Source organism: Dreissena polymorpha, chromosome 1 (assembly GCF_020536995.1).
Source record: "Dreissena polymorpha isolate Duluth1 chromosome 1, UMN_Dpol_1.0, whole genome shotgun sequence".
Taxonomy (NCBI): domain Eukaryota; kingdom Metazoa; phylum Mollusca; class Bivalvia; order Myida; family Dreissenidae; genus Dreissena; species Dreissena polymorpha.
Window position 1 is genome coordinate 58800863 of NC_068355.1, and position 19282 is coordinate 58820144.

Genomic DNA, 19282 nt, shown 5'->3' on the forward strand with positions numbered 1-19282 from the left:
CATTTTTCCTTATATGGACTTATGAATCTTCATGAAACTTTGTCAGTATATTTGTTTAAATGATATCTTAGATGTGTATGAAAATGGTTCTGGTCTGTTGAAAAACGTGGCTGCCAGGGTGCACACTAGTCATGAAAGTTGGTAAGAACATTTTGTTCTAATGACATCTTGGGCTGCACAGAACAGGTCAGTTCCTTTGAATCTCAGGTGAGCGACTTTGGGCCTTTCAGGCCTCTTGTTTAAATTTATGTTGCACCGTGTCTTCAATCATGCGCACGTTGCTTTAGAATCAACTGTTTTCCAAGTTTCGCCAGTGATCATAGCCGTGCAATTGCAAGTTGTTAATAAACAAGCCCACGAAAATAGACGCTTCGCCTAATTTTACATGAACTACTTAATGATAATGGTTAGTCTTGACACAAGTGTATCGCTTTGTTAAACTTTCTATTTATATTCAACTTTCTTCAGTTAGATACCTACTTCTTTAGGTCAGGATGGCCAAATTTAACGATGATCTTAACCCTTGTAATAACACGACGTTCTGTTTGTCTGCGTTTCAAAAACTGCAGATCTAGTTACCAGGGAACACGTCCATGTCCATATCCTGCCATACATGTTTGATCGTTGATGGTTTGGGTATAGAAATAAACTTTAATTGCTTTTGTGAGTCCGAAAGCTTATATCCAAAATAATGCGACTCCATATGCGAAGTTCTTTTGTAGAATTGGTACGTGGCGTTCCTTTTATTGCTCCATCATAGGGATAGAGTCTATGAGCCTCAATTCGAAGGGTCCAATAAACCATGCAAGGCATTTGGTGTATATTCAATAGGGCAATTATTTAAAATCGCAGGTGGTTAGCGTGTGTCTATGATATTAATAATTAAAAACATCATTTTGACACAAAATATAACGAAAACTCAATTTCTCTGATTGTGCAGCGATTTCCACGAATTTGGTCTTATTCAACGCAGAAATAAATATCCTTTCTCGAATCTTGTAATATTTCTACAAATGCTGGGTCAAATTTAAAAAAATAACACGAAACACAACTTGCGTGACCTACTCGTCACCGACCTGACCCAATCTAAGACTGAAATCTTCATTGAGTAAAGGGCATTTTCCCTGCAAAGTTCATGGACCTCGGTACCATAATTCAATAATGCGTATGAACAAATATTCTTACCGTTCTTGCCGTTACATTATGCGTCAAAACTAACTGTCCAGCACCGTATGAAAACTTTGTTTACATACATTTCTACTGGCCAGCATTATCAGTGATTTCATTGGTCCAATGCGAAGGTGTGTCTTTATACCTCAAGATTTCATTCATGAATTTGGTCTGATCGTTGACGAGTTGTATATCGTGTTATTTGTTAAAATTTGACCCAGCATTTGTATAGATATTACAAGATATGTACATTTCAAGAAAGGAAAACTCATTTCTGTGTTGAATAAGACCGAGTTCATGGAAATAACCGCACAATTGATGAAGTTATGGCTGTTTCGGGTTATTTTGAGTTGGATACCATATTATGTATTTATTTGATTTTTTTTTTCAGAAAAGTTGATATTTCGTTATAATTTGGTTATTTTTCACTCAAAAAGATGTTTTAACTGATTAATATCATAGCCACACACTAACCATCTGTATCTAAAATGTCCCTTATTAAAAATCCTTTTTAAAAAATGCGCGGAAAATACAAATATATTTATATCACGTTTGTTGTACTAATTGAGTTGCAGTTATACGGAAAATATATGACGAAATCTGGGAGCTATTCAGTATTTTTAATGTTTTTTTTTCTTTTCATTTGAATAAACCAATCATAAAACAATAACGTTATGTGAATGATTTTTTGACGGTTGTTCACTTATATCTGACATTATAAATGTCATCCATTATTCATGTATTGACGACTCCGTCAATGAAATAGTGGATCTAGTGTCTGATGGCGTCCATAGAATCACGAAGACCATTTCTGAACGCGTGTATGGCAATGCTCGATATTATACTGAATCGCATTTCATTGTATGGAAATTAGCAGAGTAGTCATTAAAGTGTATTGGAATATTCCCGGAATGGTGAAGAATGTCTGGAGATTAATATCGTCCAAATGTACATCAATCCAGCGAATATTTATTTAAACATGGGTTTTCTGGGCTATGAATTGGATGTATGGCACGCATTTGTTTCCGTTGTATTGCAAAAATAACAACGGCGAACTTAATTTGCCATTTATCGTTGTTGTCAGTACCATCTTCGGAAAAAATACTAAATCAGACAAATTGAAATGGTTTTGAATTGATTACATTTAAACGCATCGCTTTGTGTTTAAATATACTCCGGTCCCGTTTCACAAAACGAGTCATGACAAGTGCAAGAACTCTTTTCATCTTCCATACGCGTTCTGTTGTTGTTTTTTACCTAATTATTTAATTTAGTGTTCGTTTACTAGTATATTGTATTCCAGTTTTCTTCAGATCGTTTTCGTAGCCGTAACTTGTGTTTAATATAGTCGTCCATTTAGAATATGTCCACGGAAATATGTCTCAAGTCGCAGCTCTGCAAACTTGTATTAAACTCGTATTTGAAATAAAGCATTGATGAGTACAGGTACATGCGAAATTGATAACGGGGCAATAATGTTTTGTTACTTGATAGTTGATGCTTGGGGTTTTGAGTTCCAATCTTACACACACTTTTCATCGGACGATCAAAAGTCAATGGTAAATCCTTTGTTGAACAAGTCAAAAAATGTTTCTACTCGCATTGTGTACAAAAATATCGATTGTTCTACAACTCTGTACTTTAATTTTTCATTAAATATGATTACTATATCATAATCGTGTTATTTCCATGTGATGTGTGTTAGGCCCAAAAGAGTTTTTGTTTCTACAAACATCTGAACAATATATGACAGGAAGGTCTATCAGACTTCTTAATCAATAACCATCGATAAGAATGTCTTAATCAATGACAGAAAGCTTCCAAATGTCTGGTCAACAATCTCTCGTTGCATGTAAAAGTTAATTAAGCGCAAATGATTGAGCGTAGCACACATGATCGAAATCCTAACCTAGAATACAAAAACATTTGGACGGAACACAACTAGTATTGGTCGGTTTTGTGGACATATGTTTTTTACGCCTCTTACATACGAGGCCAAAGCTGGAGCCGTAATTAGTTTTAGTTATTTGCTTGTGTCTTAGTGTATTCTTAATTTTTCTTAAGTCTAAGATTCGGATGGTAAATACCATTTACCATCCGAATCTTAGACTTAACAAAATAAAGAAAACACTTAGACACGAGCAAATTACCTCAGGCATTGACTAAACAATAAAGAATACACAGAGCAAATAATAGTCCTGGGCGCAAGAAAAGTATTTATAGAACGTTTTAGTATAGTAGAATATTTTAATGTTTTGACTGTAGTCTAAGAAAACTGGCCCTGAGTTGCGTTTAAAGGAAATGTATCGGATTTATTTCGTTCACATATAACTGAAGGGTAGTTATGAGCGATGTTGATTTTATACAATTTCTATGTGTTTCCATTGATAACGGATTGGTCGCAACATACGAACATCGTTACAAAGTTGTATCCGCTAGTCAACCAATATTGTAGACCGAGTCATGACAACGCCTCACACAATGATGTTTTATTTATTTATTATAATTATATTATTGGGACAGTTATTTAAGCATGATGAAAATGTACACTGCGTTAGTTAAAACGAATACTTAAGTTTTTTATTTAACAGTTGCCCCATTTACTTTGATTTTTAAAGTATGATAATGATATGTATCTAAAATTGTACGAGATTATTTTATCTGAAACGTTATTTAACGCTGTCTGTATCTATTGTTGTTGACCTTTATCCAGTCGAAAGTCTTTTGTACTTCGAAGGAATGTGTGTTCGAAGTGATTTAAGATTGACTCCTTTTCTAGGACGGAACTTTTTCGCTACATCTCCCTGAAACAACACACACGTATAAAATTATTTAAAGCTGCTCGCTAAAGCACAATACCGTTAAGAAAAGAGTGTATAAAATATTAATTAAAATATGCTCATTTAGTGGCTTTAAAGCATGGATTTACTATTTTGTCTTCTGTCTGTCTGTAATGTGTTATTGCTCACACATATGTAAACATAACACGAGTGTAAGAATATGTGTGATTATAGCAGTTTGCAACTTCGAATCGAACTATGAAACATGGGTCGCCTTTCCCCTTCTTTTATCGCATTTTGAACGTTATGTATGGTTATACTTTGTAGCAATTGTACATCATCATAAACGCAAAGACTAAAATGTGTACAAACAAATGCGAAATACGTATTGTAAATTGATATGTAAGACAGGATACACTATATATCTTATTAACTAGTATGATAAAGAACCAACTAACATACGGTACAGCTTGAAAAACTATTACTTTAAATAGCAAATGGTATGCGAAATGAAAGCGTGGTTACCTATTTTTATCAGCAGGCACAATACTAAATATGACACATTAGAGCGAGTTATATTGTTAAAACCTACCGTTCAGTTATTATAACTGAAACTGCTCGTCAGACCGACCCATTAAGATGTCGAACAGTCTGTACTTTTGATTGTCTGATAGACCATTAAATACCATGTCCAGAGACCGCTTGCGTCGCTTTCCGCTGAAAACAGAAGCAACAAACCACATAAATGTCGTACTTGGAACCGCTTTATTGAAACGTTCATTCTGCTTAAATGCGTTTTAAACGCCGTTAAAAAAGTATTAACTGTTTAGGAATAACATCATCATGTAAAGTATTCTCCTAACTAGCAAAGCGCAGTTATATTAAGTTGTTGCATCTTGCAGGTATTACGCCGTTTTGTTTACATTTAACGTATTACTACCAAACTGAATTTCTTATATTTAGTAGTGACGCCTTACTTTTAAGAATAGATATATTTAAAAGTAAAAAGGCGTTTATGCACCCAAAAAGCAAACATAAAACAAACTCTTCAAACGGAACGTCATTTTGTTAACAGTAATCGAAGTATATGTAAAAAAATGAACAGAATTTTATATGAGTTTGTAATTAATATTTGTCCTTTAAGCATCAAATCGTGATTAATTCAAGAGAAGCTGAAAGAATGCTATTCGCTTGTAGGTTGATTGGACTTTTGTTTTATATAACTTAATATATAACAACGCAGGTCAGTTTAGATGAAAGTCAGTTATCATTACATTTCAAATACACATGGATATATCATAGCTGTATACTAGTAGATATTTTAATACATTCCACATTCATGCAACGATCATGCATATGAATAATGCACTCGATTCGATCAAACTACATGACAAACATGCTGACTGTAGTCCGAAGCCACATATTCAAATGGATTCCTATTTCAATCGCTAGCGTAACAGAGACGTCTGTCAGATGCGTTCCGTATTCAATGCGATACATATATAATAGTGCGATGGTGAACGAACACTTTTCAAATGAATGAATTCCTTTTGCCTGTCTGGTTACAATGATGACAATGCATTTCCTAATGTATTTGTCAATCGAAATGTATGAACATTCGATACATCGATTTATCATTTAAAATTAAAAATGAATGCCTGTATGTATGATTGATTTTTCTATACAATTACCGTCCTTTTAGTCGAGCTTACATTAGCGCACGATTGAAATAAAATATAGCAATTATTAAGCACGTGTTTATGTGATGTTTAATTGTGTTACGTTAATTATCAATGAAGAATATATCGACTATTTATGCGGCGATCCTGCCCATATCTTTGATTCGATAATCTCGGTGTTAGTTACCGGTACTTGTATACATGAATTCATTTTACCATGGAAAAGTATAAACTGACGTTAACACCGTGTAATTACTGAAATACTTTTGAATCTTGCGAAATTATCCTCATATAGACCAAAAACAACTTAACAACTTATTGAAAGTGCACACGTTATTTAATTGTATAATACTGATTTGTCATATTAAAATAAACATGTTCTGTACTTTTAGTGAGTAGACAATCCAATATCGCGCACTTCGTATAATTTGAATAATGGATTGCTTTGAGAACAACTTTTTGTGTGTGGATACTTGATTTATTTTTTTGCAAATGTCGGAACAATGGTCCCATTTAACCCAATATTAAAAATTGATGGGCTAAATGAAAGTATGTCTAACATAAAACATACTCTAACTGTGTACATGTCATAGAACGGAGCTTAATGGATCATCTGCTGAGCATCTGGACGCATTACCACAACCTTTCAGAAAGAAGTGTTATAGATTAAATTCTTCCGAAATTTGACATATAGGATTCTGAAAAATATTGAATTCTCCGTTAAAAGCTATTAGGGATTCCATCACCCTGAAAGTCATTATAAAATGTCCCGTGAAGCCTTAGTAGTTTGAGCTCAATTCTTTATTTCTCTGTTCTGTTTCTCTATTTCTCTGTTCTGTTTCTCTATTTTCCTCGTTATTACGACACTTGGAAGTTACTTTTCAACTTTGATATAATTGGTATTGTTATGTATCGCATGTTCGACTTTTGAACTTAAACAAATAATTCGTCTTGGATATCAAATTTTCAAAACGTTAATGATTTGCTTATATTATATTTTTAACAAGAAAGAGGTTAAGATTGAAAACGTGTTTTACTGATATCCATAGGGTGACAATGGACATTGTATAAACCATACAATAGCCCTTGACTACATATGGAAGGCACAATAAAATTGAAAAAAAAGCGAAAAACTCTCTTTAATGCACTTCCAGAAAAGGTCACATGAGTTAAAGTTAAGTGCGTGTGGGTAAAACATTTCTTATTGATAATTGATTACAATGAGGCCACGTTTAATCATATGGCGATTAATTCGTGAGAATCCCACCCCTTTGATTGCTATTGAAAAAAATGCATACATACTTTACTATACCAAGGAATCCTCTTAAAATTTCCAACAAAGCTTTGTTAAAATACGGATACGTCTTCTTTAATACGTTTGCATTTGAAACGCCTTCATCCCGCGCATTACTAAAGTTAGCCTATGCACTTGTATTGATTCTTGAAATTAAGAAATTACATCTCAGATGTATATATTTTATTACTTCCGATGAGGATAAGAGACGTTGATAATGATGTTGTATACTTTAGACAAAAACTAAGTATCAGAAAACTTATTCCATTGTCCGACAATGCACTTCACGTGAAAGATAAGTTCACTTTCTGTTCAAATTTGTGACAGCGCTTTGTTATTTAGAACAAGTTTAATACACTATTAACAGTTTGCTTCGTAATATCTTATGAAATTATCATATGCGTATGAGATGAAGCTAGGTCAAACTCATGTTCTAAATGTTGTATATGGTACAGCGATAAATAGGGTTTCCTATAACTGACAACAAATTGTTCTAATAAGCTGTGTAAATCCTTATAATACAGATCTTTTTGTATCTTTGCCATAGGAACCGACTGAATGTTATAGAAAATTGCACATGCCATTGTGTACCATATACTTGTTATTGACTATTTGATATTAAGGACATGAAACCTTTCTGCTAATTGTTCTAAACGGGACTTGTTCACAGATTTGTGAACATTTAGAAATAAAAAACTTTTTGTCACATATTTAAACAAATAAATATAGGTAACACTTTGCAGAAGGGGGTGAAATGACATTAATTAATTGATGACTGATGTAATACTTAAACTACACTTTCGTTTTCGAGTAATAATCATTTGAACTATGACGCGTTACAATCGCGAAACGATTTCAGAATTTACAAATTTTCTGTGCTTCTCGTTTTCTGTTGGGACAAACCATACACCGCTTTTATCACGTTTAAATAGCAAGCCATATTTATTATTTATGATCTTCGAGTGAATGAGGCCAACTAATAAAAAAACACTCGATCGAAAATTCAAATACTTATTGCCGAAACTCAAACAGATTAAAATCTATAAACAAATCCCTTTTATTTAGAAAGCAGAATAGAAACTTCAATACAATGAACCTCATCAAAACGATTTCCAAAAAGTATATGTGTTGCGACAAAATAGAAGGATGAAAGCAAAGATGGACAATAATTTATCATATTTAATTTGTTTATAGAATTAACAAAATATGTAGCTTAAAAAGTGGAAATTTAATTATATATTATATTTCATGGCTATGCAATAATCGATTCATTCATTGACTACTTCAACATTTTACAAAGGGCTGTGTACGTATGCCAAGAATATTTTTTCAAGTAATAATAGGCGGCCCTATTTAAGACAGCTTAGTTATCTAAAAACATATATAACCTTATCCAAAAATTAAAAATGAAAAAAATATACAAAGAATTTTATTTGTGTTGAATCACCTTACTGTCTAAAAGCCTATCGAACAAGTATGACAACACATGTTAGACAAGAAAGGACTTTAAATAGAGATTAATAATTTGATGCTGTTTTCTTAATACAATAAAAAGGACCAAGATAATCGGGCAAATATATACGCATGTTAGCAAAACGTAACAACTTTACAGTACTTATGGAATTCGTCAAACAACAACACAAACACTCCTGACAGGCAATCCTGAGCTCATCGGGCGACTTGTGATCCTCCGTCAACATTGTAAATGCTTTTCGTGTGTCGAATATTTGCGAAACTCAATAGCTATTTCATTATGAGAATTCACATAACAATCCGAACACAGGGAATATTTAGGAAAGTCACGTTCAGCTCTTTAGCACGAAAAAAGATACATGTATGCATATTAATTTATTTTTGAAGGCTTGATTAAAGTAACGGTTGACTTTTATTTCTTGAATCAAAAATCCTAAATCGTTATTGGTATTTGATAAGCCATAGCAGTAGGTTTACTTTCCGGAAATTTAGGAAAATTATCAATTTGATTGGGGTTCAATAGTCTAATTGCATAAATTATCGCAAGGAATATAGGTTACATTGAGTTTATACGCCGGAACACGTAAACATGAAAATGACTGTTAAAAATGTGACATGGTTTCAACAAGACCAATGGTGGCTCTCGACGGGCTTACTGGACCAAGCAGAACACCCTCAATCTGCGCAGAAAGCGTTATAAATGATTATCAAGTTTTATTTTCTTTACTTTTAAATGAAACAATACATTATTTATACTTACATCCTCCAGGGATCAATCTGGCCGTGTGCAATGGGGATACCATGACCTTTGCTAAGTGCAATAAGGGCCTGCAGTTCCGCTAATCTCTGGTCTGACATCGTGCGCTTCTCCATGCTTCTTAGCGGGTAAATTATATAGTACAAAAAGGGTATGCAATGCAAGGTTAAATGGGCGTCATGCTATGATGCATTTCAATGGTTATTTGGAAATAAACAAAACATTCTTTACTCTACAAAACAACAGTTTCACATGTGAGTTTTATAATAAAGGAATATCCAATTGAACAAACACATACAAAATGTACGATAACATTTATACATTCGCATAAAACAGAACCACGAACAAAACAACAAACACATTTGCATTCAGGCATGCACACCTAAACATGACCGCTTATGCGTGTTGTCACTTGTGAAAAACGGACATTCCAGGTACATACAAACGAAGGTATCTACATATACAGCGTTGACATTAGACATCATTCAAATATATTTGGGAAATACTGGGCAAGAGTAAAAAGGGATTAGCACAATACGCGGTTGTTATACACGAAATATGGAATTATACCAATACAAAAATTCTCAGACTTTGACTGTACGCAAGCAAACGTTAAACATCGTATAAGGTAAAATGCAGCGTGCAATGGTATTGCTTTACGTCATTTGTTCGTCGCTTTCGCATGCAGAACCCATAATTTTACCTTTCGAACACATCGACCAAACCGCAAGCCAGTTCTGTGCAATGCAATGGCGATTGTAGTAGATAGCGCAACATTTTGTTTTTATCAAGAGTTATTCTTGCTAAGTATTCGGCTGCTCGGAGATCGCCGATCTGTCTTTTGTCTCTGCAAAAACCATCAAACATTTAAAAACATCGTTTTCAGTTTTCATTTCAATCGCACTAGTAACATAGGACGAGGACAAAACATAACAATCAAAACATGTTTTGTGTGTTACTAATGCATTAATATAGTTTTCTGCATAGCACAAGCTTAAAAAATATAGTTTAATTTAGTTAAAGTATGATTTAAACAGCCGACATGGATCGTCATTAACCTATTTATGCCTAGCGTCTAGAAAAAAGGCCTTGGCAAACAGCGTAGACCCAGATGAGACGCCGCATGATGCGGCGTCTCATCAGGGTCTGCGCTGTTTGCTTAAAGGAATTTCTGTAAGAAAATTCTAAAAATATAAATAAATTGACTAGACATCCCTGATTTTGGAAATAAATTAATCCAATTTAGAAGGATGGGAGAGTCCACTTGGCATAAATGGGTTAAATCTTTACTCTCCTAATTGCATACGCGGCCTTTTCAAATGTTGTTGTTTGTGGCCTCTCAAGTTTTTGATACACTTTTCTGTTCGAGATACCCATGGCAGAAGCGCATTGTAAGTTGCACGAGGCTGTTGATCAATGTTATATGAAAGTTCAGACCGACTCTATAAAGACAGAGCTCGCAATTTATTGTATTGCGCACTAAACATCCTCATCCTTCACAATAGACAGAAAATAGATGGTTATCGTTGTTTAATTGTCTACTCGATATTACCACCGGGACGATTGAGTTACAACACTATCAAATCTAAAACAACACTGTCGCGACAAGAGACATTGATTCAGATATATTGCATTTACAAATCAGAATTAGTGCTCTAGTACCATATAATATGAAACCGTTCATTGCGTGATATGTGTTTAGTCATTAGTAAATTATAAAGCACAATTACTTACTCAATATCATTTAGGTATCGTTACATATTATTGACTTCGGACTTCTTGTAACGAAGTCTACCATTTACAAATTTGAGCATATTTTGATTGATTGTTACTAAAGACACGAAACAACAACAACAACAACAAAACACAAGAGCATGGTACACTTTACGCTCCTTGGGACTGATACATACATCATTTAAATAAGAATGTAGCGGTTTATAATCAATAAACGATTCTACTGCTTAATCTTTATCAGCTGTAAATAAGATAATGCATTATCTGTATCATATGCATTTAAGCTAGTAAAACTCGTTTATTTAAAGTTCAGCTGAAAATGAAAAATAACTATATTTAATTAACCGTACATACATTTTGTAACAAAAAACACATCTGCAAACTCGGTATATTTTAATCTTCTGGAAATACATTACTGCAATTGAATTTCTACACATCTTTTTTCTGTCATACATGCGCTCTGTATTCAACACGCAAATACGAGAAATATTTTTTCGTAATTGGGATTTTAGTTTCCGTTACGTTCTTAAATAATAAATGTTATTTTATTGAGAATTATCAATCAAAAGCGGAAATATAATGAAACGCTTTCAAAGCTATTTCATCTATAATTACGTACAAGTGTATTACCGACACAGCGTTTAAATTGCCACCAAAAGTCAAAGACTGCTGTGTATAGTATCGGTGCTCTCGGTTTTGCTTCGAACCGAGAAGAAAACTTATTTTTAAAATATAGTTCCTTGTTATTATAATTATTCATAATTATTCCAAATATACTAGTATCGTTTGAAAAGTAATTTCATGACATTTTTTTTCTAAAAATACGAAAATCTTTCAACTTGTCCCTTCATATTACCATATGATGTTCAAGACAAACAGAGCGCACACAATGGTGTTTTATAAAAATAAAAAAACAAGAATAATGTAATAGGGTATACATTGAAATCAAGAATTTTGTCTGGGCGTTCGTGCGTCGGGCTGCTTTTCGATTACATGAACACGAACACTTTCAGATTTAGTGAAACTTCAAATGTAAATAGATTTTAGCCGTGTTCTGTGAAAAGGGTGTTAAATGCATGTGCGTAAAGTGTCGTCCCAGATTAGTCTGTGCGGAATGCTTTTCGATTTAATGTCTGCGCACAACCAAGTCTGATAATACACGTCCTCAGACCACCACCTTCAACCATACTATTATATCCTCCTCGATTTAACGATATGGTGGCAGCAGTTGTATCTTAGTTAATTGCATGCTAACAATATAAAAGATCCATACCTGCCGTCCTGTGGTTGTGAAAGAAAACTTGCCGCTGTTGCAATTGCGACGACCATTGATATCAACAAGATGGTCACAGATATATATGATTTCGACATCTCTGAAAAAAAAGCAATTAATTGCACATGTTAATTTTATTGTTTTTACGTTTTATTACCCTTGCCTTATACCTGAATACTTGCATGATTACGTTCAAAAACAATTAATTTCAGACAAACATGTAATAATTTCATAATTGTATCACGCTGTTATTAAGCTACAAATACTGTAAAATTGCTATTGCTAAATTGCAAATACTATTATTAAATCATTGTTAAAATCTTCTATGATTTTTTTATCTGAAGACAATTAGAGTATAACAATAAAGAGTGATATTGAATCGGCGATTAGTGATTGATATTTTATTGTAGCGCAGTCATTAAAGATGGTTTTCCATTTTCATCAACGACATTGCTATGTTATGGACGTGTCAATCTGATTCTAGGTTGTTGATTGTTTTGCGTAGAACTTAACTACGACGAGGTCCGAACCTATTTAATTACGATTCTATTCAATTGTCGGATCGTAATTGTCTTCGACTGGCCTTAAAGGAACACGTTTCGACATCTAAAAAGCAAAGCATTTCGCCATTTTTTACTCCTTTAATTAACTTTAAAAATGTGTTCGACCTTTGTTTTCGATTGCCATCTTACGGATCTTTGAAAGTTTTAAATAGGGTAAAGATAATCCCGCAATTTACGCAAATTGATAAAGACAATATCCCAGAGCTAAGCTTATTATAAGTATCCGGTACTCTGTGTAATTTATATGGGCCGTGCTCTGTGAAAAAGGGGTTTAATGCATTTTCGTAAAGTGTCGTCCCAGATTAGCCTGTGCAGATAACACTTTCCGCCTTAACTAGATTTTTGCTAAGAAGAGACTTTCCTTAAACAGAAAATATCATAAACACGTAAAGTGTCGTCCCTTATTAGCCTGTGCGGACTGCACAGGCTAATCTGGGACGACACTTTACGCACATGCATTATGCCTAGTTTTCTCAGAACACGACTCATATTAACGTGACATCGACAGATGAAGCTCAATATATCAGACAAGTGAATATCGTTGTATTACATGTACTAGCTGTGTTCCGACAAATGTACACCGTTTTAATAACTTAAGATTTATTTACTTAGAATACGATTCAATTATTGCATGGTAATACACTGCATCTGATGATTACATAGTTAACCCATTTATGCCCAGTGGACTCTCCCATCCTTCTAAATTGGATCAATTTATTTCCAAAATAAGGGGTGTCAAGTATATTTATTTCTATATTTAGAATATTACTTACTGAAAGTTTATTAAGCAAACAGCGCAGACCCAGATGAGACGCCGCATCATGCGGCGTCTCATCTGGGTCTACGCTGTTTGCAATGTCCTTTTTTCAAGACGCTAGGCATGAATGGGTTAAAGCGAAGAAACCATTTGTAAAACAATATATGTATCAATAATGAAGAATACAAGACCAGTTAAAATGCTTGTGACTTTGCGAATGAATTCTGCGTTTGAAAAAAAACTACCGTACGATAACTGAACGCCGATAGTTATTTACGTAATAGGCCTACGTTTGCATCAGTATTCATAATTCTAGGTGACGGAGTCATTGTATCTTGTTTATTGATGTAAATTCTGGCGCTTCTTAGATTCACGTAGTCCCCATTAAAACAGGGTTGATTTTGATTATATCAGACAGCTGCTGGTGCTTGTTCAATAAAATGCAAACAAATTTCACAATCAATGTGACAATTCTGATGTTCGAGGAACGGTAAAGACGCAGAAATTGTTAAAGATACTGAGCATTGGTCACCGTAATCTAATATAGTGATCATTAGTTCAAACAGTTACTAATGATTACTTGGTATTTTGGAAAATAATGCTTGCAGAGCCAAAGTGCATTTGTTAACACTTAACACTCCCCGTTCCAATTCCTAAACCAGTGCATAAAGTTTGTCCCATTGTTATAACTCATTAAGCTCGTCGCATGTCGTCTTTTTGTTCGCTATTCCCGTCCTAATCATCAGCATTGACGGCCGTATTTCGTTCGGAAAGATTAATATACAAATAAAATATAATAAATATGTCACAATTTGACCATATATATAATTATATATATGTATATATTCTGCTGTTGGTTTTTCCTGTTTTTTGTGTGATAGTTCCTGAGCCTTCAGTATTGTTAAATACAAAAACCATTGTGATATACTGATCGTTGTCAACGCATTTATTTTATAGAGTTAACACACAACGTGTGTTCATTCCAATATCTTTTTTATCATTGAAATGGAAATAGATTTTTTTGTACAATACTTAGTATGAAGTTGTTTCAGTGGCATACTAGAACACTCGTAAAGCGAATGCAAACGATAATAAAGTCAAACAATATGCGCGAAGCGTTTATACGAGACACATTTTTTGTCATTAATCTTTTCCCTGATATTTAAGTTAGCAATTAGTTCATTTAATAAGAACAATAGTGGACAGATGGCATCTCTTTGGCGAACACCGGACAGCGAGATAACAACTTCCGTCCGGAGCTTGAAATAGTTGGCGTTACGTAAGTAACAGTAAAGCTGATCGTTAAATTGACGCGGATCAGAGACAAATACCACGTGAGTCCTCAGTTCTCTTGGTAACTACACGGAAGCATACGCAGACTGCAGTGAGTACTTCGTATTTATTTAAGATAATACGACTTCTTCCTGTCTGCAGTTGTCTTTGTAATTTATATCAACTATAGGTGTCGAATGATGTGGGGGATCAAATTTCCTTGACCCAGAGTTACATTGTTTTATACGAGATCATAATCAACACTTATTAACCATTTGCATGCTGGGAAATTTGTCCTCTGCTAAAATGTCGTCTGCTGAATTTCTAAAATTATCTAAAATTATCATTATCTTTTTTTTTTCGATTTTTTTTCAAAGAATATCAGAAAAGCAAACAGTTTGGATCCAGATGAGACGCCACGTGGATCCAAACTGTTTGCAAAGGCCTTCAAAATTCGGTTCAAGCACTGAAAGAGTTAAGAAGCAAAGACAAAATGCAAAACACCGATCGTACATAATTATTGTTTTAGAAGTTCACTTTGTATGTTGACAGAGCGATTTAAATGTGATACTTAAACTGAACTTAGTATATCCGACGACTTTCAACGATGACCCCACCGTACTCTCAGACTTCACAGTGGATATTATTTCAGCCTCTATAATCATTAAATGGGCGTATCTGGTATAAGCCTCACCAAAATCAGTGAACGATTAAACAGAAAACGATTAGCGAACGACCTGTTTCAGACAAATCAGACACGCCTACGCTGATGACAGGCCAAGGGAACTTGGCAACAATGGCAACCTAATATGAATCTGTTCTTTACAAATGTACGCTTTTGCGTTCTCTTATTCAGTTTACGCAACACGCGTGGAATATCAGTAACTAAAGAATGTTTTTCTCTCTTTAAATCACTTAATACATGTATTGAAATGTTTATTACATCCATTCTTTTCATTTGTATTCAGTTTTTTTAATAGTCTGCTGATTTTTAACTATTCGCGCTTTGAAATACATCTCAAACTTATTGTTTGCCAAGTTTATACATGCGTCTTTCATTTACACGGTTAACATTTTCGAAAATATATTTTTATTTTATGCTTTCCTGTGGTTTATAGAGAAATATCAGTGAATGAAAACTGATAATTTCATTGTTTCAAACAATGAAAATTTTCAATGAAAATTATCGATAATTTTCACTGTTTATGTTAAATGACGTCATTTTTGTGACGAAATGACGTCATTTTCCCAACGAAATTCTTTAGTTTAACTCTTTAACAATTTATATAAACTGTGAAAAAAAGCATTAAATAAAAATAAAATTTGTTGGTTTCGGTGCATTATCGATTTTAATTCACTCGTGATCATATAAAATATATATTATTATTATTAAAATATTATTTTCATTGATCACTCGTGAATTAAAATCAATAATCCACCGAATCCAACAAATATCCTCTATGTTATAACTCATTATGTGAAATACATGTACACGTAGGTCAATAGAGGTCTTTGATTAAAAACGCCAAACATCGATGAAATTATTTTAGCACAGAACAATCCATGGGTGGATATATAAGTTGCTATCTAAGAAAACTGGGCATAATGAATGTGCGTAAAGTTTCGTCCCAGATTAGCCTGTGCAGTCCGCACAGGCTTATCAGGGACGACACTTTCCGCTGTATGACATTTTTCGTTTAAATGAAGTCTCTTCTTAGCAAAACTCCAATTTAGGCGGAAAGTGTCGTCCCTGATTAGCCTGTGCGGACTGCACACGCTTATCTGGGACGACACTTTACGCACAAGCATTATGCCCAGTTTTCTCATAGCGCGACTCGTATCATAGTACTATGTTCCCTGGAAGCGTTTCTTTTATCGCACGAATTCTGTATCATATGTCCAAATTGTTCAATGTGATACGCTATTGCGGAAGTCCAGGATAAACACATTCATGGGAACAGCATCGCTCAAACTTGAGGGAAGAAAGTGAGATGGATAGTTTGTCTTCTTCGCTGTGTGTTTTTCGTGATTGACTTATATTAAACTTGAGTTGTTCAGAAAGGAATCGCGCTCTGTTGTATTAACCGCAACTGAGATAATTACTTAGATTTAAGGGTTTGCATTTTTGGAATTCTATTGCCAAAAATAAATTGCCCAAGTTTAATCGTTCGTATTTTTTGTGTATTTATAGTAATGACTTATACTCCCACTCAAATTTGATTTTTAAAATAAAGTTTAATATGATTTATAAAGAATTTTAACGAACAGGTACTAGTTTGAATACACTAAAATGAATAAATGAGAGGTGTATGTTTGGATTTTTTTTACAGAAATGGTGGTTGACTTACAACAAACGTATTAATAATGGACAGTACATATAAAGCACACTCTCTATTTTGAGAGTAAAAAAAGCAATTTCAAAACGATTATTTTCGTTATTTTGTTTTGTTAGTGAATTCGTCATTATTAAAACCCGTTTTGCGGGAAATTCACATGGAATATATTGTCCTTAAAAAGCGTTTTGTATCTCGTAAAATCGTTGTTACCAGACCATATCTAGCGTTGGAATTTAGGCAAATGCTATAAGGAATACAGATTTGTTATGTTCTAACTTTATTGTACGAAATATTTTACGAATTATTCGTTGATTGTGGGGGTTAATTGGGCTTCAAACACGAACATAGAAATTATTTGTATTTTTTAATTTATAGTACCATTGAAAATAACGAAATGCGTTGATGTCATAAAATAAATATCTCAAATAGTGATGGGTCACTTTTTATTTATCAAAACGTCAGCACGAAAAAAACCCCAAGAACTGTAGACTATAAATATTGCAAAAAATAGCCCAAAACACATATAAAGTCCTTTCTTAAATTCGGTAACACAAAATTATGCAAAGGATAATATCTCAATTTAAATAATAATTGAGGTTCTTTATCATGTTAAAACTTCTTTCAGAATTACTTCGAGACTTAAGTATAATTGTAGATTTTGCTATACTTCATTTAAAGATTAATAGTTACAAACTATGTACATGCATACTTGTCTTATTTCTAATTTAATACCAATTATACGTATATATAATATCGCCATATCAAACCATGTTTAAGATCGCACAGATTTGACACCATAAACATATCACGCTATAAAATATACATATATTTCATGCTTTATTCGTGCGCTTTGCAGCAGTTCGACCACATGCAATGGACATCATAGGAAGACGTAGTATGTACTATGGCAATTTAATTAGTCACAAAACTTAAGTAAGATGGGTTTGGATTACATGCATGTTATTCCAATACTAATTGAAAGGTAACTATATGGTCGGTGGCTACTATAATTTATATCATATAAATTTCAGGCATTACTACTGCGCCTAGCTTAGTAACAGGAAATCAAGTACAGACATACGCAATTAAGTTTCTTGTCATATATTATTTGCGCGTGTTGTGTTACAACGTATGCATTTGTTTAGAGTTCCTTCAAACAAATTGCCTATTTACAATTTAATATTTTTTATCGTGTGCTCCTGATAAATTGATCTATAATGTATTTGATCGCAGGCATGGAAGCATTTTAATCTCAACTCGAATCTTACTGCATGAACGTGCATCATTTCATTTGCATAGTCCTATTCAAATAAATTAATTCACGTTAATATTTATTGATTATTGCATAGTTTTCTTTCATTATCCCCAATTACTAAGCGAAGTTTCATTTTTTTTTTCGATTTCCATTGTAATATACTGCATAGTATTTTTTAAAGTATTGAAACAATCGCTATTGACATTTTGATTGCCATCGACGTATAAGTGAAAACGATAACTAAACTCCATCTATAAACAAACCATTCTTACCTCGTACTTCTTAGAGTCAATATAAATACAAAATGAAATAAAAAGATAATTATTATACGATTGTTAACATTTAAACAGTAAAAATTTGATAGCAAAAACGAACGATAGCACTCTCACCTGATAATTTTTAGTTATTATTGTCTCACAGATGCATTAAGTTCCGAATTAAATATTGTTCTCCATTAATAAAGCCACTTTTCGTCTTTTATAGCACTTTTGCACCTCCAGTCCGACAAGTAAAGCCAGAGAGAATCGACCAATCAATGCTTTCGATATAATGAAGGGTTGTCACCTTTAACCAATCACACCGTCCGTTGCAAGTGAATCGGAAACACTTAAGCGTTCTACAAACGTATTAGAGTAATGTAATGTGGTGTGGATGCCTCTTCATTTGCTTATCTGAAATATAGCGATTTTTCGTCAGCTGTGCTTTGAGTTTTCACTGATTATCGTGTATGAGTTGGTTGGTTAAAACGATAACCGTATGGCGAGTTTTCAAAAGCCTAAATCTTGCGATCGAAATCCCCTCATTTGGGCAAAAGGTTGCCATAGTAACTGCCAATGATCGTGACATTTTAAGTGAAAGTCATGATAGACCAATCAGCATGACGTTCTCTTTGTACGTTTTAACGGTAAAAAACTAGAAAACAAATTGACTTTACAGATA

The 19282-nt window shown here is 33.6% G+C and overlaps 1 protein-coding gene across 2 annotated transcripts; it reads right to left on the reverse strand.

Moving 5' to 3' along the window:
- Nucleotides 1-3652: 3652 nt before the first annotated feature.
- On the reverse strand, nucleotides 3653-18892 carry LOC127882154 (uncharacterized). 2 transcript variants are annotated; one of them, XM_052430635.1, is made up of 6 exons: nucleotides 18733-18892; nucleotides 12161-12260; nucleotides 9857-10000; nucleotides 9157-9270; nucleotides 4543-4667; nucleotides 3653-3974 (listed from the first exon to the last, which is right to left on the reverse strand). In XM_052430635.1, exons 2-5 carry the CDS (start codon nucleotides 12256-12258, stop codon nucleotides 4553-4555), a joined length of 471 nt encoding a protein of 156 aa, XP_052286595.1. In that variant the 5' UTR covers nucleotides 12259-12260; nucleotides 18733-18892; the 3' UTR covers nucleotides 3653-3974; nucleotides 4543-4552. The 2 variants fall into 2 exon arrangements, with proteins under 2 accessions (XP_052286595.1, XP_052286585.1); XM_052430625.1 differs by having other exon boundaries at nucleotides 9157-9273.
- Between the last annotated feature and the right edge of the window lie 390 nt (nucleotides 18893-19282).

Excerpts from the sequence above, each read along its gene's own strand:
- LOC127882154 (XM_052430625.1), bottom strand. The coding sequence starts at position 12,258 with ATGTCGAAATCATATATATCTGTGACCATCTTGTTGATATCAATGGTC. Across the intron at positions 9,274-9,856 it reads TTGGTCGATGTGTTCGAAAG|AAGCATGGAGAAGCGCACGA; the intron begins GTAAAATTATGG and ends TTACCCGCTAAG. Across the intron at positions 4,668-9,156 it reads CAGATTGATCCCTGGAGGAT|CGGAAAGCGACGCAAGCGGT; the intron begins GTAAGTATAAAT and ends TTCTGTTTTCAG.